The sequence below is a fragment of the Notothenia rossii genome (genome assembly GCF_949606895.1).
Source record: "Notothenia rossii genome assembly, chromosome: 10".
NCBI classification, from domain to species: Eukaryota; Metazoa; Chordata; class Actinopteri; order Perciformes; family Nototheniidae; genus Notothenia; species Notothenia rossii.
The window spans coordinates 23,613,021-23,637,162 of NC_136908.1; the positions used below are offsets into that span (position 1 = coordinate 23,613,021).

Here is a 24,142-nt window from a genome sequence, read left to right on the forward strand (position 1 = left end):
AGGCTTATTTAAAAAGTTGAAGCTCTAGGACTCTTTGATGAATAATAATGTAGCTCTGGATACATTTCTGATTTTACCTCGTCACTTCTCTCTCCCTAATGCTTTGTCCCTATCCCACTCTACATCCACGCCTCCGTAACGTGGATATGACCTGCAGCTCTCCACAGCGCGCAGAGTTAACCCGAGTGAGCACTCCAACCCGGGAAATAGTCAGCAGCTCCCAGTCCACACCGCCGCCCAAGAGAAACAAGGTGAGGCCCACAGAAATCAGGAATGATTGAATACACTGCACATGTTTACTCTAGTGACCAGTATATATTTCATGTGTGCTGATTGTGATTCATATTCTAAACAATGTAAAAAAAAAAAACTTTTTTTCTTATGCATATGTTTATATTGTATGTTTTACGGGTGATTCCCATCCTTTGCCATGTCACAGTAACCACTTATTGTGAGTATTTTGGTGAGTATTTGCCTTGGATCACATTGTCACTTGTTTGTACAGATCTTTTTATTACACTTTTTTCTTTAAATAGGAGGAACCAATCCATTTCTATTTATGATCAGTAATTGTACTTCCTGCTAGATGTAGATATGTTCAGCACAGTTTACAGCAAACTTCCTTTTACAGCAAGAACTTACGAAAATAAAGAGTTTTAATAAGAGAGAAAATCTTTCGTAAATATAGTTCATTAATAAAAAAAAGATGTTCTCCTCTGAGGTGTTTCATTATGAGCGCTGATCAAACTGTACTGTGTGTGTTTGTGTTTCCAGGTCAACGTGTCCACCCAGTGTGACCCTGATGAGGTCATCATCCTGTCAGACTCAGAATGACCTTTGACCTCTCACTGGACTGCAAGATTGTTCACACTTTTTTCAGGACTGGCCTTTTGTGCTGGTTTGTAAGAAGAGGGAAAAAAGGCTCAAACATTTTTTGGGGGGGAAAGTATTTGGAAAGCTATGAATGTAGTATACAATTTAAATATAATATCAGCCAATATTTTTGAGAAGGCTTACATTAAAAATAATCATCACATTTGAAAGAGTGCTGTATAACCTGGCAGGTTTTGGGGGGAAATGAAGTGGTGGTCCTTTTCTCCCAGCAGAGGAGTGTTGATATCCCACATGTCCCCTGTCCTCTGTGTCACTAAAGGTGACCTAATCCAGATCAATTGGCTGTTCCAAACTTCTGGCACAGTGCTTCCTGCCTTTCAGTGTAACACTAATAATGCTTCAGTTATTAGTAGCATTGAAATGAGTTTGTTGGCGCTGTGAACGCTGAAGAAAAACTGCTTGTCTTGGGATGATCGTCCCCCAACAGGAAATTTTCTTTGTGTGCTTAAAGATGGAAACCAGTGCCTGAAAACATGAACTGTGCGACAGATTGTTTTCACTGACACTCGACTGGCCAGGGCTTACCGCTAGTTTGTTTACATTTTTATATTTCAATCTCTTTTTGTCACAAAGGAGAGAGGAGATTAAAAAGGAGTTTTGACATTGTTTTATTTTTTACCTGTGATGTGCGTGGACTAAGTGAGCTGTGTTCTCCGGTTGGAGACCGGCAGTGACTATGGACAACAATTTAAAACAAAATGTTTTTTATGTTTTATCTCAACACATATTTTTATTTTTAGGTTTATGATAAAGTTTAATGTTAATATTTGTATTGAGATCTATGGATCCTGCAGGAAAGCTATATAGATCTCAGAGTTTTGACATTTTAAAATGACACATTTGGACAAGGCTAATATCGAAAGGTTTTAAGGTGCAAGCAATATTCTTTATTTGACTTATTGTTAACACATCCCATGAAAGACCAACCCCCAGAGAATTGTTACTAAACTCTGTATGGAAGAATGATACACATTTGTGTCTAAAATCTATCGAAAGCTACACAAAAAGAGCCCCACTGTGGCGCTGGGTGACATGTTCCTTCTCTAAATTGAACATGGACTGCAGTTTATCTTAGGACCCACATACTGTCCTGCTGCTGCCTGAAATATTCAATAGAGTTTTATATTTGTACTATTCCGCAGCGAAAAATAGTCCCAAACAAAATCACAGTAACCTAAAGGATAAAGATGGACAAACACATTAGTGGTTTTGGTCTTTGAATGGTATTTGTTGACTAAGGCCTTATCCTTTAAGGAACTAAAGCACACACTCTTATGACTGAGATGACTCAAAACAAAAGAGAGAGGGATCAAGTTAAATAATCTTATTTGATGCTGCTCTGTCTAAGCACGACACTCATCATTTGGACATGTGCCCCTATAACTAAGTGTATTAAACCAAGCCCAAAGCTAAACTCACCAAACTTTTATTCTGATCCATACATTGATAAGGTTTCATTCAACTAACTATTATTTTCAGAGTTGTTCCTACATGTCATTACACTGTGTATTCCGAAAAAAGATTGGCCATTAAACTTGAAACAAATTGACAAAAGCATTATGATGTCTTTTGTTAGTTTTCTGGAAATCTTAGACGTTTTTTTCGTTGTAAAATACAATCTAGAACTTAAGATCTCCAGCTATTGATTAATTATTTCCCTTTATCACAGCCAGTTGTCCTGTCCTCATTTAATGGAGCCCTTAAGCTCTTGGGTGAGTGCAACTATGTCTGTCTTTTGCCCTGAATCCAATGTTTATACATTTTCCGATTGAAAATTACATTTTGGAGTAAGCAGACTTCTCAAAGGAATTTAGTTATCACAGATACTAGGCCTCATCTATGCAGAGAGGTGATCCATCCACTGTGAAAATTGTTTTGTTTTTCAATTTTGATAAATAAATGATATTTTTGTAATGTTTAAAGCCTCTGTTTCTTAATGAGACTTGTTCTTCAAAATACATCTATTCAAAATACATTTTTATAGTAAGAAAAAAAGATGTATTTATATTTGTCAAGATTTAAATAGAAATGAAAGACATACAAAGTCCATTATTCTCACCAAATAATGTATTAATCCTTTATTTTGATACAGAGCAGAGGTGAATATTGATCTGTCGTATAATTATATTATTAGTACCACTCAGGATTTACATCGAAATGTCTATAGACAGCCGTCATCTTCTGTTCAACAATCAACTGGTCAGAAGACATGTTAAATGTTATGTAACGGTTTGAGGAATGTAAAAAAATACCTTAATACAGTATTCAGCGACACCTTTCAGCCCTGTACACACATCCTACCGTCTTTATATCTCAAAGCTCTTCTATCACTTATTCAAATAACACAAGGCGCAAGAGTAACCATCTGACTGATTGTAATCTAGAGTAAACTGTATGTTTGTTCAAAACGGTTCAGCGTGCTTCAGAGCTGCTGAAAACATACAAACTACACACCCATCATGGGATTCGTTTCAATGAATAACACTTTTAAACTAAATAAAAGTACAAACTCTTGGTTTTGGGTCTAGTTTTTATCATCATTTAAGAAGTTGAATATACACTTCCTGATTTGGCACAATTCATATTTTTTGTAATTGTCACAAATAGTGAACTCTTGCTGTGCACATCACTCAGTTAATAAGATGATAACTGCTGGTCTTTCTCTAAAATCCAAGTTTAAATCTGTGCCAGTTTTCATGACACAGGAAGGTAACCTATGACTATCTGGGGGTGCGTTTCACTTCTCTTATTTTTCATTTCCTCGCTCCTCGGCCTCGGTATCACCGGAGATTGATTTGTCTGCACCATCTTGAGTACCGTCCCAGTGGCTTTATTTGTGCCGGAGGACCGAGGATCGAGGATTGATAACAAGGGGCGACAATCAAGGAACTACCAGACCATCCTCCGGTGAAATCCTCTGACACTTGCCCCGCCCCCTTACTGTGTATCGCTCACTGATAGGACGATGCAGCGCATCACTGATCTGGCTGGTGTCAGACGATCAGCTGTGCAGCGTCATCACAAACGGACGTCGCTTCACCAACATTCCCTGGCAGTCAGTTTTCTGTATGGTTGTTTTCTGGGTCCTTCAGATAACTCCACGCTCCGCCCCGTCACGGCCACGTTCTCCTTTAACAATCATCCTGTGTTTTCTCTGTAAATGTTCAGCGGAGGACTACACAAACAAGCAAATGTGAAACAAAAACACAACAGAAGCAGTCATAGAGGACACACTGGAGGTCACACTGAACACATACAAACAGTCCTTTCATTTTGTCCCGGCTCCAAACCTTTGTAAAAAAATATCCATATCCAGACTTCACAGAAGGTAAAACATATCGATCACTTATCTCTTTGCTCTACGCAACTGTAAAACATCTCTGAAGGCATGTCGAATGTTAAAGAGGTCATGTGTCATATTTCTTTCAGCACTCACTGTCCTGTAGCTACACTGGTACAGACACACATCTTAAAAACACACATTATTAGCATTATCTCTAAATCACCGCCTTTCTGAAAGTGAATATTATTTCATCACAAACGTAAAACCATATTTGTCTATAGTTCATTTAAAACAGGCTGATCTATTAAAATGTGACTTACACCTTAAAAAGACACAGCACATTGTAAAACATGTTATAATGTAAATAAACAGGGTGTAGTGTCTTGATGATAAAGAGAAACTACTATTAAAATGATAATTGGATCATTTAAAATGAAAAACAAGGTGGAGGTGAACAAATATTTTGCAATATAGCTGTAACTGTAATCGATAACATGATATAGTGTACCTCTATAAAGACATTACATTCCTGTGAGGTTTAAACTACACAAGTTGTTATTCGGCATCTTGAGAGCACTTTTTTTTTTGTGAACAACGATACACTTTTTTTGTAATTCCATTTAATATGTCACTGAAAATTAAATAGAATATTCAGCATGTTTGACTAGTTATATATTTTTGAGCATGTTCCTGGAATAAAAGTGTTCTGTAGGTACTTCACCAAAGTGAAATCAAAGCGTCGCTTATCTTAACGTTACCTGAAATTAATATATTCATCTGGAAAATGTGTTTTATGTGAATCAAACCCATCTTTAAATAATTTATATTAGGTGTTGGACCAAAACCAAAATAAGTACCTATAAATACGACCAGAGAGGAACTGCTGACCTCTGATCAATAAAAAGTCAACGTCAACCTGCACTACTCTACTCTACTGTTAAAGATATCGCAAAAAAAAAAAATCTACAGTCAAATAAATGAAATCTAATGAGAAAAAACGAGCTATTTGACTTCTTACTATGCCTTACAGCTACTGAGAAAAGAAGGCTACATTTTTTAATGTGGCTCCATCACTTCTGTTCTGTCAGCCATTCAGAGGAGGTACGCTTGTAAACACACTATACACTGTATAGCTTAAATAAGACCACCATCTACCGCTGCTAGCTTCAAATAATCCTCTTTGAATTATCAGAGAGACGCACTGTGGGTTAAGATAATGTTTTTAGGCAGTGCAGAACCCTTTGTCTACAGCTAACTCACTTCTAAAGCAGACCACACTGCAGCAAACGCACCAGTACTACTAGTTAGCATTTGTCCCAGGTCTGATGACATATATTCCTATATATTTAAAGTAATAATATATTTCACAAAGCATGAGAACTAGAAAGTAAAAGCAATGAGAAATGCTACTTCCTCCTGCTTTTAAATCTCCACAGGGCAAGTGTTGAACTCATCAGGTACAGGTAGTGTTTGTGTTAAAAACAGATATTTTCTTTTCATTTGCTACTTTAACTATGTAATATTCAGTCTAAAAAAAAAAGTAATCGTGGACTTTAGCTTTCAGGCTGTACAGGTTGGTAAATAAGCAGCCGAAAGACAAACAGTGTTCCCTTGTGATGAGGAAACTAGATTGTTCCTTTCACTGTAATCCAGTCTGGGCATCAGGTAAAGCAGCACCGTAGAGTCTCAAAACAACATGGCAGTGCTAACAGGTTGTTACATAGGAAACTGAGGAGAAAATGTACCTGCAACTTTAGCACTTCTTTTCTTTTGTGCAGAGTGTTTTCTCCTGTAGGCTTGTTTGAATACAATCATGTGACTGTGATTCCTTATAATACATCACTGCAGAACAGCAGATTAGAACAGCCATTTGTTTGACTCTACTGATAGCTAGTGAAGCACTGTCTCTTCATTTTTGGTTTCCACTCAACACGCAAAGCATTCTTCCAAAAAGTAAACTTCTGGGATTTTGGAAACTATAGCTTACTCACTGAGTCAAAGGTCCTTCTTTAATGAGGTTACTATTAGGAAGAAAGACATCTTGTGATGGCACAACCGCAGATCTGTTTCACAAACTTCTCGGCAGTTGACTAGCATCCAGAGTCCCACTTTTCCACAAAAATGTTCAGGTTCTTCAGCCTGTGTCCAACAGGAGCCTCGATTCTTTGCCAAACTACCCACTTCCTGTTTGAAATACTGGGTGTTGGCAGTTAAAAGTGTATTTTCTATCATTTAAAAACAGCAGCAGGAACAAGAAACCTGACAAAGAGGCTCCCGTTGGACCTAACACACTTCTGGTTTAGGTCACGCTGCTATCATTAGCACTGACTTCACACACGTCCTCTTCACACACACTTCGACCCAACCCTAGAGCGGCAAACATCCCTGCACCCTGACTCTGGGAGACCCCTAGCAGTGCCCCCGCTGCGGCCATGTTGCTCACACCGTTGCTGATGCTTCCTGTTGCTGGCGACAGAACACTGTTGGAAAAATGCTGAGAAGAAACCGACACGCCTCCTCTCCCTCCCCCTCCTCCCAGAACCCCGCCCTGTCCTCCCTCACCTGCAGACAGGAGGAGGTGAGGAGAGGACATCAGATCGTGTCCATCCTCCCCTCCCACTCTTCTCCCTCCCTCGCCGCCGCTCCCTCCCTCGCCGCCCTCCCCTGCCGCACCGCGCCTCTCGCAGTGTGAGCGGTGCCTCATGAAGCTGTCGCGCCACATGAACTTCTTTCCGCAGCCGAGGCAGTCGTACGGCTTGAGGCCCGTGTGCGTCTTCATGTGCTCCGTCAGGTGATGCTTCATCTTGAACTTCTTGGCACAGACGGGGCAGTGGAAGGGCCTCAGGTCCAGGTGCATGTTGATGTGGCGGTCCCTCATGCTCTTGTGGGTGAAGGTCTTACCGCAGTGGCACATAAACACTTTCCCAGAACCCCCAGTGGTGCTGTTACTGCCGCCACCTCCACCTCCCATCCCCCCACAGTCCATGCCATCGACTCCTAGGCCGCCTTGCACTGACAAATGGACTGCGCCGTGCTCCAGACTGGGCCCTTTTAAAGAGGCTCCTCCCATCATACCGCCTGCCATCCCCAGGGGAGGGGGGGCCCCGTCCAGAGAGAGCCCGGAGGCCTGGCTGTAGAGGAGGATCTGGTTCCCCTGCATGTCCAGGGGGAAGAGCTGGGCCCGGGCCGAGGCTGCAGACTGGACCTGGCCCAGCAGTGCCGACACGGCTCGGTTAGCGCTCTGGCTCTGACCCGCCGCGCTGTCATGGAGGTGCTGAGCCAGAGTCTGGTCCATTAAACTGCCTTCAAACTTGAGGTAGTCCTCTGAAGACTGGCAGTAGTCCACCTGGGGACACAAGGAGAACGGGGAGTTGAACCTGTCTAATTGCATAGATTTTGCATGTTTCAAACTTAGATTCAGAATTCATCTCCAGTGTTTAAAAGACTTCTCTAACACCTGCACATTGGACACTCAGTGCAGGGCAAGTCTTATATGCTGCATTTATCCATAAAGGTTTATAAAAAATAAAGTTCAGATGCAGAGAGAAGCTGTTTTAACCTCTATGTGTGCAATTTGAAACGTTGGCGCCCCTTAATGGTGACAAATGAACTCCCAAACAATTTTTTTACAAATAGAAATGGAATTACTTCATGAATCTCTTCACAATGTGCCTTCTGAGTGACTTCAGCTCACCTGTGAGTCCATGTCGCTCCCTGCTCTGGCTGGCAGGTCGGCTGAAAGGCTCCTAACGTTGGAGATGTTGAAGTTGCCTCTCTCCCTCTCTCGGGCCAGCTCCATCTCCCTCTCCTCCTCGTCCTCCTCGTCTTCTCCCCCCTCCTCCCCGGACACCACGATGAGGTCGTCGTCCTCCATGCGTTCGGTCTTCACCACCACCCACTGTTTGCGAGGCATGATGCTGGGCTGGCTGTAGGCAGGACGCCTCAGCAGGTGATCCCCGTCCTGTCAGAGATAATGCTTGTTATAAACAGTTAGGGAAAGCTAGTCATGTTGTCAATGAAAACCTTGCATTATTATCATTTACAATCAAAAGGATGAGGGAAAAGATGCTTGACTACCATGGACCTTTGAGTCTTCCAAAAGTGTTTCATTGAACTTACAGTTTTCATTTAAAAAAAGGACCCTAATCCCATTTTAATAATTATAAATAACAATGCTACATTTGGTTAAGACCAATATTAAAAGTTGAGCTCCCGATGGCCCTTAAATCCTTTTTGCAATAGTACGATTAACATCAAAATTATTTAAAAAATACATTAGGTCTTTCTATATATGACATTTTCTAGATACCATCTTTGAAAAAATATATTGAATGGGACAATAAAACATGCTCTATACAATAAAACCATGTTCCTCTTTAGATAGTGCTCCATGACTGTGAGTCCAAAACAAACCATATTCATCTGTTCAACAAAGATGAAAATACTGTTTATCAACATCAACTGTTGACAGACAAAATGTTAAAGGTCACCTTATTACTTTTTTATGTCTTTTAAACACAAATATGTCCCCCCAGTGTGTTAAGGGATTCGCTTAGTGTCAGGAAAAAAGATTGTCTCTTTTTATCCTGATCCACCTGTTTATAAAACCTGTCTGAAAATAAGCTAATCATGTTTGGCCACGTTGTGACATCACAACTGTTTTTTTGTATTGGGCAACCATTAGCCAATAGCCAATAACCAAACGGTAACCTTATCACCTGAATCTCCTCCTAGAGCACCAATGTATTTTTTTAACCAATCACTTTCCAAAGGGGCATGTGCAGCGGCAGCTAATTAGCATTTTTTTTTAAAGATACAGAATCAGCACTTTTGAAACCGGGTTGAAACAGAGGGGCATGCTACGATGCATGATCTGTATCGAGGCAAACACTTCAGAGACATGTCTTGTATGTATCTGAGACCTATAATATTGTTGAAAAAGAGTATAGGGGACCTTTAAAAGTGAAGTCCTATGAAGCGCCCCCCAAATAAAATGTATTATTATTAAGTCCATTTTTTTCAACTGCTGAAGACTGAAAATATGACTTCCTTTTTTTCCAAAATAAGAGCTTTCCAGATAAACTTCAAGGTGCCTCACCTGATAGGAAGACACGCCAAAGCTGTCACTGACCCCGACCTCCTGCTCCGACACTGAGCTCATCTTCTTCCTCCTCCCGCTGCCTCCTCTTCCTCTCTTCCTTTGGTGGTACATCACCTCCTCCTCTTCATCCTCTAAGTCATCCTCCTCTTCCTCAATAAGGAAGGCTTCCTCTCCTCCTGATGGGGTGCAGTAGCTGGGGGTGTTGCTGGCCCCGCCTCGGTCAGCTGAGCCCCCGGCTGCGGCTGCCCCGCCCCCGTCTCTGGGGCTGAAGTAGTTGGTGCTGCTGGGGGACTGACTCTCACTCACTGACGGGCGGCAGGGGGGGAGGGAGGCACGCTGCGGCTCTTTGGACCCCACCACCTGCGGGACTCCATCGCCCACATCACCATCACTACCAGCTCTGTTACCCCCGCCTGGCATACCCTCACCATTGCTGCTGCTGCATCCGAGGTTAGCGAACCCTCCACCTCCACCTCCTCCTCCAACACTGACCCCGTCCTGCACAGCTCCTCCTCCTCCTCCTGCACCCCCTCCTCCCCCTCCGCCCGCTGCTGCCCGGCCCTCCCTCAGCAGCTCGGTGCATTTGTCCACGATGTGCCACATCTGCAGGACGCTGCCCACCGTCAGGTAATTGACGATGTCGTCGCGCAGCATGCGGAGCTCCCCGGTGTAGGCGCAGCTCAGAACGCTCTCAAATGCCAGCGGGTCCATCACTGCCGGGATGGAGACTGTGGACATATTCTTCAGGAGCACCTGGTGGTGGGGGGGATACATCACAATACTTTAAAGGGGCCCCATTGTGCTTTTTTGGGTTTCTCTTTCCTGAAGTGCGTTATCTAGGTATTTGTGAATGTAAATGATCTGCACAGACTAAAATCCTAAAGATCCCTCCAGAGGGAGTTTCTCTCCCCACCCCCCGCCAGAAACACCTCCATTGGACTTCTTTGTTTACTTCCGTTACATAATTACATCAATATTTAACATCCAGTTCTATTGGCTAGCACTCCAACACATTTTACGTGATAGGCTAAGGGGCATCTCTAAGCGGTTGACCAATCACAACAGAGCCAGCCAGCTAACCAATCAGAGCAGACTGGGCTCTGGTTTCAGACAGAGGGTGAAAAGAGGAGCTGCAGAACAGGCAGTATGAGGGAAATAAAGAGCTTTTTGAACATTAAAGCGTGGAGACATCTCACATTGGAGGCACACAATACAAATATGAACCTGGCAATGAGGATGATAGGTCCCTGGAATTAATTTGTGTAGGGTTTGTCCTGCCTCTCCCACACCTCCTCCCAACAGCTTACTTCTCCAATTTCTTCTTTTTAGAGTTATCGTGATGGGAAATGAATCCTTTCAAATTGATGTTATTTATATAATCAGGAGAATTTTCAGCTATGCTGTCAACTTTAGAAAAGCCATGCCACATATATACTCTTAGAGTATGGCCCATATGGCTTTACAAAACAAATCTCTTTAATGTCAAATGTTTCTTGCACCACTACTTTCAATGTGCATGCATCACATGGAGTTCTTCAGGCTGTTTCTGAATGACCATTTGTTTAATGATTAATTATTGCGTTCTTGGCAACATTAAGCATTTCATCTTAACCGGCATTCTATTTAATTAAGTCTCTGTTCCTTTAATTGTTTTTAAAAAAAAATGTTTTTGAGCAGCATGTCCTGTTATAAACGTTTCCAGTACAGTATATCCAAAAAGGCTAATCAAGTCAAATATTTCCCTTTGAATCATTAGTAATATCAATTTTCTTTGAATCCTTCGATGCTAAATCAGGCTAAACCAAACTGCCAGTATGTATACATGCTTAGAAACAGGGAGGATGCATGCCTTTGAATCTCATTATTTGGCACATTTCCTACATGGTGCAGATCAGAAATGAATGAGTATGACTCCATGTAGCTTTGATGTGTTTATTCTGACCAGATATCATCAGCAGCTTAATCTCCCACCTGGTCATGGAAGTATGGTGAGGAGGCGGCCAGCACGCAGCGGTGGGCTTTGAACACGTGACCCTGGACGTGGATGGAGAGGTCACAGAGCTGGCCGTCCTCTCTCTGCTGGTTCAGGCTGCCCAGCACCGAGCCCTGAGCGCTGGGGAAGCACACCTGCACCACCGGGCCAGATGTGTCTCTGGGGGCGGAGCTGCTGCTGCTGCTGCTGCCCACCTCCACGGGCAGGGACTGCATCTGGGGGGCAGGAACACTGTCATGACTGCCAGTTTAAACTTGTTTTTTTAGATTTGGTTTGATTGTTTCCTTTTTTTTTTTTTTTACTGCTGGACAGTTTATACTATTATCTTGATAATACCATAGGCTTGATGTCAGGATGTGAGATTAAAAAGGTGTCAAATTGATCAGAGGACTTTCTAAAAATCCAGATATGTGTGAATAACCTGTGTAAATGTCATATGACTGCCATTCTCAACCCATTTTCATTTAAACCCAGAATTGATCAAGCGAGATACTCACAATTGATTTGGTATTTTTGGATTGAACTACTGTGATATGAAGAAAAAACAATCCAACAATAAAATCTGCATTCATTACAGTGAGAATGTTCAATATTTATTAAAATAATGAATATGATAATAATGATTTTCCTTAGTGTTTGATCGATCTAGTAATAGTTTATTCTATAGAAAATCTGGAAACATAAACATTTCTGACTTAGTTTCCCGCAGATTAAAGGAACATCTTTTAACAATGTCTTGTTTTGTCGGACTGACAGTCCAAAACATAAAAGTATTTAGTATAAAATTATATAAAACATGACTAGAAAATGACTCGAAACATATCATTAGTTAATCTTCAATAACTGCTGATTAATGTTCTGTCAATCCACTGCTTGTTGTTAAACTAGTTTCTGGTGCTATTAAATAAATTGCATATTCAAGTCTTTTAATACAACTTTCTTCTTGAAATATTGGAGTGGACCAAAAGAAACAACAGTATAAATAATGCAAATTATTCAACACTTCCGCAATCTGTATATTCTAAAATGACTTAAATTGAATCAACACCATTCTACAAATCGTTATAGATGTCACAACTGTTGAATTACAGTGCCCTAATGTAGCTTGCAACTGGTGGTCGGTTAAACCTTACTTTAACACTTAGATACAAGCCCATTGGTAAAGTCAACAAGTACAGAAGTTGCCCTTTTAAGCAAACATAAGGCAGTAATCCTAATCTAAACACTTACATTTTAACAATCACCCTTCAAATTGATAGCTCAAAATACCCACATTCAGTTTATTATCTAAAACTCAGCATTATTTCTCAACCTGACTAATTCTCAAACAGTAAAAGGACTCCCAGATTAGTTCTGCAGTTAAGAGTGTCATCCTTGATCACATCATTTATAGCAGATTTTAAATGCAGACTCGACAGTGGCCAATCAAGGAAGCCTCATAATTTACCCAGAACACACTGCAAATTAGTCCTACTTGAGACAGAAGAAGTGCAGCCCTAACCTTAAGTGTCAATTTGAAGTGTCTTTGTTAAAGCTCAGAAACAGAGTGTCTTTGTGCAGCAAGCCTCTGCTGCACATTGTGTTTATTAGCAGCTTAGTTATATATGCATTTGTATTGTATGGCATGCAATGTCATGTGTGAGTTAAATCAGGCAGCACCTTGAGAACACAATGACAATTATAAAAAAAAACTCAGATCAACAGTGTCATTATGTACTTCACAGAGAACAAGAACACATCACGTGATTCATTACTGAACAGGAACTGCCCACATCACATATATGACCCACACGCCACTTTGTTATTGTGTTATTTTTAGTTCATGGGGGAAATCAACAGCTGGAGTAAAAAAAAAAACACTTTTTTTAGGAACGGACAAGCTACAGAAGAAGAGCTGCGGGTCTGAAATGAAAGCTGGCTTCGCTGTGAAAATGTTAGTCTGCTGGCTGTGTCTCCAGACAGCAGACTAACAGTTGCACTCTTATCATACAGATGTGACGTTAGCCTGCTAGCTAGCAGGCGGCTGGCTACAGGAAACATGAGACGCAGCGGACATTAAACTCACCGTTTCTAGTTGACACTGCCGCCTTCAGAAGTACAGTCTCTGTCCGAGCGGACGGCAGGGTGTCCTGCCGGTTTATCCAGGCCCTGAAGTTTGGGGACCATTTTTATCAAATGTTCTTCCCATCTGAGCTCTCCTGCAGCGGCAGACAGACAGCGACGCGTCGCCTTTAAAAGGATTCCAGACAGACGAGCCAGACTTCGGCCGACAGAAAATACATCCAATAAACAATGGAAAATAAACATTGGAATACAGCGTCAAAGTGTTAAACAGTAATGGAAGAAAGCTAAAGATTATTTAAAATAGTGAGTAAAAACTGTAATGTGATGAATATACCCACAATGCCAATATGCTGTATAATATGTAAATTTCATTTCCATAATATTTTTTCCATCTACTGTTCAAATGACAAACATACAAGAAATAATGTAACGTAAAGTATTTAAATAACTAACGTGTATCTATGAAGTCAAAAAACGGCATTGGTCATGACAAACTTCTCAAAACCTATTAATTTTGTGATTCAGAGTTGGGTAAGCACATGGTAAGCACTAGCCAAAAGGCAACAAGCAAGAGGACCTACGATAAGATATTACTTTATTTGTCAGATCAAGTCTGAAATTTGACTTGCGTCACAGCAGCTCCATGTCCAACATCAACAGACAAATATCCAGACACAATACATGAAACACAAAAAACATTTAACATAACAGCACAATCAGTGAGACAAAACATGCTCAAAGAGCCTTCAGCGTGCATTTGATCTGGGATTTAGCTCTGTATTTACTGTGAGGATTGACTGATGTACAAAGGATGTCTTTATTAGATCATGTGGTTAGAGAGATAGAAATCCACAATATCAACAATGACAGTATTGGTTTGACAAAATAAACTTTTATTTGTGCAAGTTATAAGAGCAGCTCTACATATAACGGGCACAAAAGAATATAGGTAATTTAAGTCCATAAAAAAATCACCGTCTAAGAACATGCGTATGTACACATGTGCACAATGTGTAAGCATAGAAAACAATTATAAACATTTAAATCTGGCAACATAATGATTAAAATATAAGAAAAGAGCTTGTTTTTTTTTAAAAAGCGTTTGGTCTATTTTTTGTTGGCACTTGCCGTTCCGATTACACAGTCGTTCACCTGCGAAGAAAGAGAACGCAACAAAATAAATCACATGTCAAAATCACAGTCGCAGTTATGACACAATTATAAAAATGTCTATAAGTGTTCCATGTGAAGTAATGACTGCCAAATAAAACTCCATATTGAATAACTAAAAGCATTTTTATTTGCAAAAGACTCCCTGTATACTTTTTATATATAAAGTATTGATTTGATCCTCTTTTCTTCCTTATTCTTATCCCTATTTCATTTCTCTCTTTATATTACAATACTTTACTTGCTTTTATTTTTGTCTCTTTGTATTCCCACACTTTTCTTAAATTATTTCACGTAAAATATCCCCATTTTTATTTACTCGTTTAATAACTTCACTTTACACATTTGTTTCCCTTTTCTTTTCATGGTTACAAATGAATTTCAAGAGTAATTTTGTTAAAACAAGATTTCTTTCAAAAATATTGGAAAAAAAGCTCAGATACATTTTGGTCTATTCAAGAACTACTGTATTTTCTTTATCTTAAACAATTATCAAATAACTTGGAGAACATGCTGATGACAAAACAATATAAGACAACATGGGTTCCTCAGAACATTTCTTACATACCCTAAAAAATGTATTTGATCTAGAGTTACACATCAGAGCATTAATATAGTGGAGTTGTGCATTAAGACATCAACCAGCCTTATTTGACACGTACCTTGCTGGCAAACCTCAGCGAGTTGAGCGTTTCCCCAAAGCTGTCCAGCTCTGGGGAAATGTTCACAAACATCAAGCTGAGATGAGAAAAAGACAAAAAACATTGTTAGAATAAAATAACTCATAATGGACTCCTTTCCGATTTTAAAACCAGCAAACCATTACCAAAGATGATAAAGTCATAATTATTCTGCTCAGCCAAGCTCTAAATGTTGACAAGTGATAGCAGAGAGAAGCCTACTGCCTAGAGCTTGAGTGACACAACCAAACAGACAGCCAGCTATTCTGTTGAAAAACCCACGTTTTGCTGTTCCCTCCCAAGCAGCCCTGCAGGAGGTACGTCAGCTTGGAGTTCCTGTATGGCACGTGAATGTCCTGGAACACAAACAGAATTAATGGATGTCACAGGCAGAATGGATACTGAATGGTAGAATTTAGATGTAGGGTCTAAATAAACCATTAATCCAAGGCTTTACGGACTCATAAGATAAACCGCAGCCTCTCTGAAGTCCTGCATACAGACCTTGTTGGCCAGAGCCGTGATGACGATGCCCAGGTTGGACAGGGAGCTGTTGATTGCCGTCATCTCCTTAAAGCGCTCACCCTGAGACTGGCTCTTCAGCAAGCGCTCACTGCCAGCCAAGTCCACCAGACACAGAGTGGCTGCACACACATAATCAAACACATTACATTTTTTATTTAACAAAATGTAATATACTTTAAAAGGTCCCATGTCATGGCCATTTCCACTGATCATAATTCCATTGTTGAGGTCCACTAGAATAGATTTATATTGTGCAATTTTCCAAAATGACTTTGGTTTCTCATACAGCATCTCTGTAAACTACGTGTATTCACTGAATTTCACTCTCTGCCTTTAACGGCTTGTTGTAGCTCCAATAGCTCCAGCCCCCACCCTCCGTGTGAGCACAGTGTGCTCCGATTAATTGGGACATTGTGAATCGCACTGAGCTCCGTGGAGGTGTGGTTTCCTTGTTTAGCGACAGCGAAACACAGCCAAACTCATCCTGAGCACACACAAAGTCACAGCCGAAGTAAAAACAATAAGTGTGGCTTGATATTGAGTAAGAAAAAGGTTGATAAACGCTGTGAGAATGGGTCTGCAGAGAGAATTTCGCCGCGATCCCAACTGTCTGTTATCAGCCTGCAGTCAGGGAGGAGAGATCAGCAGAGCTGCATGCACTGAGTGTGTTTGTGAGGAAGTCCATGGATTGGTCAATTTGGGGCTTAAAGTAACGGCTCCGCGGACGTAACGTAACGGCTCCACGGATTGGTCCATTTGGTTCCGGGTAACGCATGACATCATGCGGTACCCGGAAGAATCAATGGACAGTGACGTATCTCCAACGAGGCGTTTTGGGGAGGTATTTTCTATGTTAGAGTTTTACTCCCTACAGGGTGTACTTTGAGGGTTTTGACTCTGCACACCGTTTACATGCATAAAAACCTTCATAACACACAAGGGGACGGGTAATAACCGGAAAAGCGTGACATGGGACCTTTAATATCTGATTTTTTAAAACGAGATGAACAACAGCAATTTTAGACCTCCAAACAACAGAAATCTTTCTTTATTTACAGTTTTGATATTTTAAATAAACAAGTGAAACACATTGGTTCCTGCCATAATGAATGGGTTCATACTCACACTTGCATTTGACGTCCCTGCCAATATTGGCTCCTTCGATATCCAGCTGGAACACTGAATGGGAACGAGAGGAGCGGTCATTCTGGGATGTCTGAGCCGTGGAGCGGTTGTGATTTGCCATCGCGATCAGACCGAGAACCTGGCAGGAGGAGGGGATGATAGAGATCATTTTCCGTTAATTAACAATTGCACGGATGACATGCTGTGCAAGCAGTTAATTGAAATAGCGATCATACTTTTTTCATTCTCATTTTAACCGGCAAATGAACTTAGATAACGGCCTGGCGTACCTGATCCTCGTTGCTGACCTTCTCATATGTCAAGCTGGTGATTGTCACTTCGTTGTTTATCGACTTCCGTATTTCATGCTCGGGCCTCTTGCTGGCTTTGCCGGTATAGAGGAGGTCCCGGAGTGTCTCATTGTAGATTTCGACAAAACTAGCAGTAAAGGTGAACTGAGATAAAACAGGAATGATTACAACATTTAATTTAAAAAGGGAACTTTCCCTACAGTTTCTATACATACTCTATCTATGCCACAGTCCCAGAGTGTGTATTGTTGGCTGGTATCAACAGTTGTACGTAGCAGGAATCTAAACTTTTGGACTGGGGATGCAAAAGGGAAAAGCTATCTTGTTTTTGCATTGCTTGGATCTCCCTTTTGACATTGTGTTGACCTTTAAATGTCAGAATTGACTTTCTTTAGTAAACATCCATTTGTACCTGGAGCACTGAAATAGTCAGGTGGATAAATAGTGTTTGATTAAGCTCCCCCGTTACAGTGGTAAACTGTACAAACTGAACTTTAACTGCTTTGGTTGCAGTTTGAGAATCAACACAGGCAACTTTTCTCAGAGAAGAAGAAGCTATATCAAGTGACTGTACACGACCTGCTCAGCAGCAAACAGGAGACAAACTGAATGATAATCTTGCACCATAATGACTGAAAATCTAAATCAGCAAACAAATTAATGTTGAGCCTCATTTCTCAATGTGTTTAAAATGGTTTGATTGAACTAAACACTGTTTACTTTAAGACTAATCGGCATATGTAGTAGGAAATATATATTCGCATGACATCACACTCACCACCCAGCCCTGTGCTCCGAGTTTCTCTGCTGCTCTGAAGATTTGTGTCACGGCTCTGGGAATGACGCCTCTGGCCTCATCATACTCGGCTCCCTCCATGGTGAACGTCTTTCCACTTCCTGTCTGGCCATAAGCGAAACAGCAGACGTTGTAGCCATCTAGCGCAGACTGCACCAGCAGAGAGATCTCTTCAAAGACCTGAAAACAAATGGACAAACGCCACACCACACAACATTAGTATTTTAAATCACATCTGGTATTTATTCATGATAACTTGAACACTGCTTTTATATATTGTAAATTGTGATTTCTTCTGTACCTCCTTTTGTGAAGCCTGGGGTCCAAACACCCTGTCAAAATTGAAGTTGTAATTTTTCTGAGTGTCAGCAGTTTTGCCTGTGTGAGACTAAAAAGCACAAAGCGGAAACAATAATTATTACAGTTGTTATTGGCTGGTTAGAGAGTAAATATATCACAGAAACTCTGCATGATACTAACAACTGTAGTAAACTAGGACAAAAATAAACACAAGCTCCATGACTACTACTTTTCATTTACTTGTTAATTTTTCCAAATTATTTCTCTTTATATTGAGTAACTAACAAACATATCTTTATGTCATAGATTCTCACCTCCTCAGTTTTAGCCAAAGTTATGGTCTTGTTGTCAGTGGCTGGCAGCTGAAGGTGCTGGCTGAGGCCTCCGCCCTTCAGGGGGCGCACTCGGCAAAAGACCCTGATATTGCCCTGCAGGCAAAGCATGAGGGACGTATTAGTCTCATTGGTCAGAGAAAAAAGTAACATTTGACTGTTTGTTAGAAGGCTTTGGATGTTTAGTGATTACAACACAACAAAGTACACAAATAAATGCAAAGAAAGGTATAAATAGTAAACAGCCGAGCGTGCCATTAATTGTAAGGCCTTTCAGTGTGCTGTCATTGAATTGTGCTCAGCTGGTACACCACATTGTTACTTGCCTTGAGCTCCTGGATGGAGTTGTGGAGCTGCCTCCGCTCCATCTCCCCAGCATGAAGTTCGCCCTTCTGCTGGACCACTGTCTCCCCCAGAGAGCGGACCTTTTCCTCTGCGTCTCTGAGGGTCAGCTGCAAGCGGGACAGGGTAGACTCCTGCACGGAGAGCTTCATCTGGAGAGGAAGGAAAGACGAAATAACTGTTTAGTTCAAGTCTATACCAAAATCTGGCCATTTTATTCTAGATTTTTTAAATATCCTAACCTCTAGAATAGATTATAACTTTAGGTTTTTAAATGCCCAGTTGTATAATAGAACAACTTATTGTGTAGAGTATGCCCTAGTGTTATTAGGTATGGGGCATGTAACGGAGGTGATCTCTGGGGCCATCGATCTCGGTCTCCGTTACGGATTATATTGCTTCATTATTGGCGAAGCATATTAATTTGTTCTACCCTAAAATATTGCACAGGAAGCAAGTGAATATATGTAATTTATGCATCTATTTTTCACGATCTGTCTATATTATAGTTTGTCTGTCTCTGTTTGAATTTGAAAAGTGTGCCCCCTCCTGTTGATTCTGTCTCCCTGGTGCCCCTGTGTTTTCTCCTCCCCCCTCACCTGTGTCTTGTTGGTTTGATTAGTCCTGTGTGTATTTAGGTTCTGTTTTCCTGTTAGTGTGTGTGGGTGAGGTCCTGGTTGCTGGTGACTGTGTTCATATGAAACAGTCATATTGAGGCTGTGTATCAAGTACCACAATGATGAATAAATGCCCACACCGGGTTGTATTTGGACGTTCTGCCTCTGCCTCCTTACTTGGTCGGGCCGCTCAATGGTCAGCTTCACAGGGCACCTGTAAAAGGTCATATTTATGCAATGATAGCACCCAGCTTATACCTTGAGAGTGTGCAGCTCCGTCTCCTGGCTCTGCCGGAGAGTCTCCATGACCTTGTATTTGTCCTCTAAGTTGGAGAGCTGCTTCTCAATAGAACTCTTCTCACTCGAAACTTTATCTAACTCCTCCCGGACTCCTGACAGCGCCTGCAACTCCTCCTCATACTCACTAAAGAAAAAAAAAACAATCACAGAAAGCGAAGGACATTTAATTGTGTGTAAAAAGAAGACAAATTATAAACCACATTATGATGAAAGTAAAATATTTGACTGAAGTGGTCCTTGTACCTGATCTGGCCCCTCTGCACCGCCACACTTGCCTCCAGATCAGTCACTCTTGTTTGGCTTTTGACCATCATTCTTTTCAAATCCTCATTCTCCTGGTTGACAGATTTGACCTTGGTCTGGTAGTTACGCAGCTTACTCTCCATATCGGTGACCTTGCCCTTCAGGTCCCATCCTTGACGCTTTGTGCCCGCAGCCCCGCCTGTGACTGTAAGCATACACAACCGAATCATCAACAGGAGTGACAGTCACCAGATTTTATTCTAGCCCATGACAGAACATGCTTTTTAAACATTAATCTCTATCCAATAGGAACTTGACATGTCATGGTAGGAAAAGCAGAGGTGTAAATAATAGAATAAATGGTGGAGGATATCTGGGTGGGTTTTCTCACCTGCTTTTGTGCCAGTGGGTGCAGCATCTGCTTTAATGTTGCTTCCCCTTCGTGCTGTTGAAGCAATAGATTGTTTCAGGAACCCTGATGGAACGAGAACAATGTATAACAAATCACGTCAGAATAATTCATCTCATACCAGAATAATTCATCTCACACCAGAATCTGTTAACTTAATAACAACACCCTTTGCTTAAAGCACTTCTGAACGTTCTTGCTACAAGTTAGTAATAATTGATAACAATATAACTTCTTAGATGTCGTCTGATTTTAAGTCTAATTTTATACCAGACATAACCTCAAACTTGAATGCTCAATCCCTGTACAGTTCTGTAAAACAAGGCCAGCAACCCTGACATAAAAGAGTATGCCTATGCACTTTGTTCCGTTACCAAGCAATCATCTCACCTCGGGAAGGACCGGCAGCCACAGTAGCAGCTCCCGTTGGTCTGACTGGCCGAGCTATGCGGGGGACGAAATGATAGGATTATATTTCGATATAATAATAGGACAGAGCTATATCAAAAAAAAAAATTGTTTCAATATATTTGGCACAAAAAACTTTCCTCAACATCGACTCAATCTAGTTCCCACATAGTCTCGGTGCATTCTGACCATGGTGAAAACTAAATGTAATCTTGAAACTTACAAATAGGTGCTTTGATTGCAGCAACTGCAGGCCGCCTGGTACCGATGATGGTAGATGCTGCATAAGGTTTGACAGGCTCTGGGTCCTTGCGAGTCTTTTTCTATAAACACAAAACACGACCAGGATGACGCAAGAGCAATGACTCAGCTTTTATGAGCTATAACATCTGGTAAAGCCAATGACAAAAACAGTAGATGCTTTTCGTACAAACCTGAGCCGGTGCCAAGTCTTGGCCATTCTCAGAGCTGCTGGAGCTGCTCGTGAGGACCCTCTTGTTTGAAATTACTGGCAAGCGGGACATGTTCTGTTGAGGGTAAGGAGGTCAATTATGAACAAAAGAGACCATCACAGAAAGAAAGAAAAAGCAAGTATCAACACTTCTTTGCCACACTAATTTAAGTCAGGAACAATTTATTCCCAGTGTTCCTATTATTTGAGTAGCATATAAGCATCAGCCTTGTTTGAACAGAGATGTTCTAACAACACCCACTATTATTCTTACATTTCCAAACTCCCTAAGACTCTTCAAACCATGTTGGTTAAATAGTGTATGTGTGATTGCCATAGCATGGCTTTTCATGCAGGATGTCCCATGTAGTGCAAATGACAACTCTTTTAGACAAATCAGTGATCTGCAGTGTTTTCTTGTATCAGCCCAGTACCAGGAAGAATACAAAATGACCAGGTACTATACACTTTACGTATGGCTACTCCAAAAAGAGCAGGTTTAGTTAAGTAACGTGATTAAGAACCATGCCGTATCATGCAGTGGAAATGCTGCATTTATTAACAGTTAACGTACAAGAAGCTAACTGTCTTTATGGTTTACAGCGTTTACGTTACATTCAGAACTGATACTGTCGGCTGAAACTTAAGAGTCATATAACGTTAGGAGAGTGTAAGCTAACGATTACATATTAAATGAGTTTCGACTGGATTATAGTTAGCCATGTAAACCCGATTAACCAATGTCCATGATATCACTGGTCAACATTTAGCACTAGCTGTTATTGTTAGCAAGAGCATAAAACAGTAAAATGGCTACGTCAAATTACAGGAACCTTGTTTTTTTAAGTTTGTGAGCAGTGCTTTTTAACACCCTTTAAAAGCATTTGAACGAAATAAATACCTTTAAGTAATACAAATATTTACCTGACTATAGTTGACTTTAGAAACAAAGACGTTCCCAATCCTCCGTATCCGGGCGGTTTGAATTTGAAATCAAACTGTTTTGGTGGGCGCGCCAGAGATGGTGCTGTGATTGGTTAAGTATTGTTAACCCCGCCTCCTTTTTTTTCGCTTTCAAACTTTTGGCCCTGATCAGAGCCATATAATAGACTACTTTTTGTAATGCTATTTTATTTCTATTTAAGATGTTTACATTTTCGATTGTTTAATTCTAGTCTTTTAACTGTCTAATGTACAATGCCTTGTCTTTTGCTGCTGCAGCGTAAACATTTCACCAATTGATATCAATAAAGTACTTCTTATTTAATCTTAATCCTCAAATATTAGCAATTTTTACTTTAAAAAAAACAAAACATTGATGTAACTACATACACATATCGATATGTTGTATACATATTGCAAATCAAAACCTTTATTGACCACTAATTACCAAAAATTGCATTTCTATCCTGTTATTTATGCATTCAAATCGTGATTCAAATGGCCCGCCACGAAGTTCCGGGGAACGCAACCATGATGCAGCGCCATGACTGACATGATGTTGCTTGGGGGGCAGGGCTTAGCAAGGCCTCCCTCTGTCATGTTGCCTTCATGGATGATAGGTAGCGCGAGAAATATAACTCAATACTTTATATATACGTTAAGCGAGCTGTTGAGCATCGTAGTTGGCAACAATCAAGGTATTGAACGCGCAATAAACTGTGCTAGAATGTAAAATTACGTATCCGCAATCAAGCATTGTCCTTCCCCACTTCCACGTAGCTCCATGAACGCAGCATAGTATTGGCCAAGGTTGCGTTCCGTTAATCCAAAAATCAGCTCCTAAATTCTAACCCTATCTCCTATTCCTTGACCTCTGAGTGAAACGTCACGGGGTTAAGGGATAGTGGATAGGAGAATTCAAAAGGACTTAGGAGAAGAGACTGCGGTACTTAGAGAATCCGAACGCACTTTCACTATCTGACGTGTTTATGATGCGCCAGCGGACCTCATTGTTTGCGTCTACTGCTGTGGTGAAACTATGGAAACTACAGTGTTCTATGGACTACATGGATGTTTAATGAGAACGAGGGACTCGAGACTCTGCACCGTGCTCTGATGCTGTTGTTTTATGCTTTATGAACGTGGACAACAGAGCATATTCTTCATGACCAAAGTTGTAATTGAAATAAAAAAGGAAAGTGAAATGTATGCTCGTCACCCTCTCCCTCCGGTCCACATTAATACAAATGATCGATGATGATTGTATGAAAATATCTTTTTTTTCTTGTATTTATTAAAAACGTTAGTCCTTAACACCTATCACTGTGTACATCACCATTCAAAAATCTTTTGAAAGTTGAACAAACCCCACACAGCTCAGTGAAATGTTGACTTTATTTGATAATTTCAGTAAAAACTAACGTTCACATTTTTCTTTTTGATTATAATACTGATGAACGTTCAAAACAAAGCACTTTGGCAACTTACCACATACGTTTTGAAATGCTTAATAAGCACCGTTACGGTGCTTATTAAGCATAAAGTTACGGTGCCACCGTAACTTTCATGATATAATTTCTCCGTCATAATCGTTTGTTTCCGTGAACGGCCGACTGTTGTGTGACGCAAATGCTCCGGCTGCAAGGCATTGTGGGGCAGCCTTTTCTCCTCTCCTTACAGTACGGCCCGTCCACACTACAGCTTCGACGGCTTCAAAAACGGTTTCCAACGCGTCTGCCCATTAACTTTGAATGGGGTGACGTCACGTTGCTTCGCTTTTCGCCGAACTGAATTGTGGGTAGCAGAGCGGAGCTTTCCTGGCGTTTCAGGTTGCAAAAGTTGAACAATGTTCAACT

The 24,142-nt window shown here is 40.9% G+C and overlaps 2 protein-coding genes across 6 annotated transcripts in view; one reads left to right on the top strand and one right to left on the bottom strand.

Annotated features, from left to right (window-relative positions):
• The window catches only part of daxx (death-domain associated protein), an 8,572-nt gene extending 7,077 nt beyond the window's left edge, over positions 1 to 1,495 (top strand). For all 3 annotated transcript variants that reach the window (XM_079653300.1, XM_079653301.1, XM_079653302.1), the window contains 2 exons: positions 158 to 251; positions 775 to 1,495. In XM_079653300.1, coding sequence (XP_079509426.1) covers positions 158 to 251; positions 775 to 834 — 154 coding nt within the window. In that variant the 3' untranslated portion in view covers positions 835 to 1,495. The remainder of the gene's footprint in view (positions 1 to 157; positions 252 to 774) is intronic.
• On the bottom strand, positions 947 to 23,136 carry LOC307021304 (carboxy-terminal kinesin 2-like). 3 transcript variants are annotated; one of them, XM_079653299.1, is made up of 18 exons: positions 22,269 to 23,136; positions 21,328 to 21,420; positions 21,117 to 21,216; positions 20,876 to 20,929; positions 20,468 to 20,551; positions 20,077 to 20,281; positions 19,792 to 19,957; positions 18,901 to 19,068; positions 18,557 to 18,670; positions 18,244 to 18,330; positions 17,925 to 18,122; positions 17,126 to 17,290; positions 16,836 to 16,974; positions 15,690 to 15,829; positions 15,468 to 15,541; positions 15,168 to 15,243; positions 13,337 to 14,487; positions 11,197 to 11,480 (listed from the first exon to the last, which is right to left on the bottom strand). In XM_079653299.1, exons 2-17 carry the CDS (start codon positions 21,415 to 21,417, stop codon positions 14,443 to 14,445), a joined length of 1,905 nt encoding a protein of 634 aa, XP_079509425.1. In that variant the 5' UTR covers positions 21,418 to 21,420; positions 22,269 to 23,136; the 3' UTR covers positions 11,197 to 11,480; positions 13,337 to 14,442. The 3 variants fall into 3 exon arrangements, with proteins under 3 accessions (XP_079509424.1, XP_079509423.1, XP_079509425.1); XM_079653298.1 differs by lacking the exons at positions 15,168 to 15,243; positions 15,468 to 15,541; positions 15,690 to 15,829; ... (11 more) ...; positions 21,328 to 21,420; positions 22,269 to 23,136 and adding exons at positions 947 to 7,523; positions 7,872 to 8,138; positions 9,276 to 10,031 and having other exon boundaries at positions 11,250 to 11,480; positions 13,337 to 14,441; XM_079653297.1 differs by lacking the exons at positions 15,168 to 15,243; positions 15,468 to 15,541; positions 15,690 to 15,829; ... (11 more) ...; positions 21,328 to 21,420; positions 22,269 to 23,136 and adding exons at positions 947 to 7,523; positions 7,872 to 8,138; positions 9,276 to 10,031 and having other exon boundaries at positions 11,250 to 11,486; positions 13,337 to 14,441.
• Between the last annotated feature and the right edge of the window lie 1,006 nt (positions 23,137 to 24,142).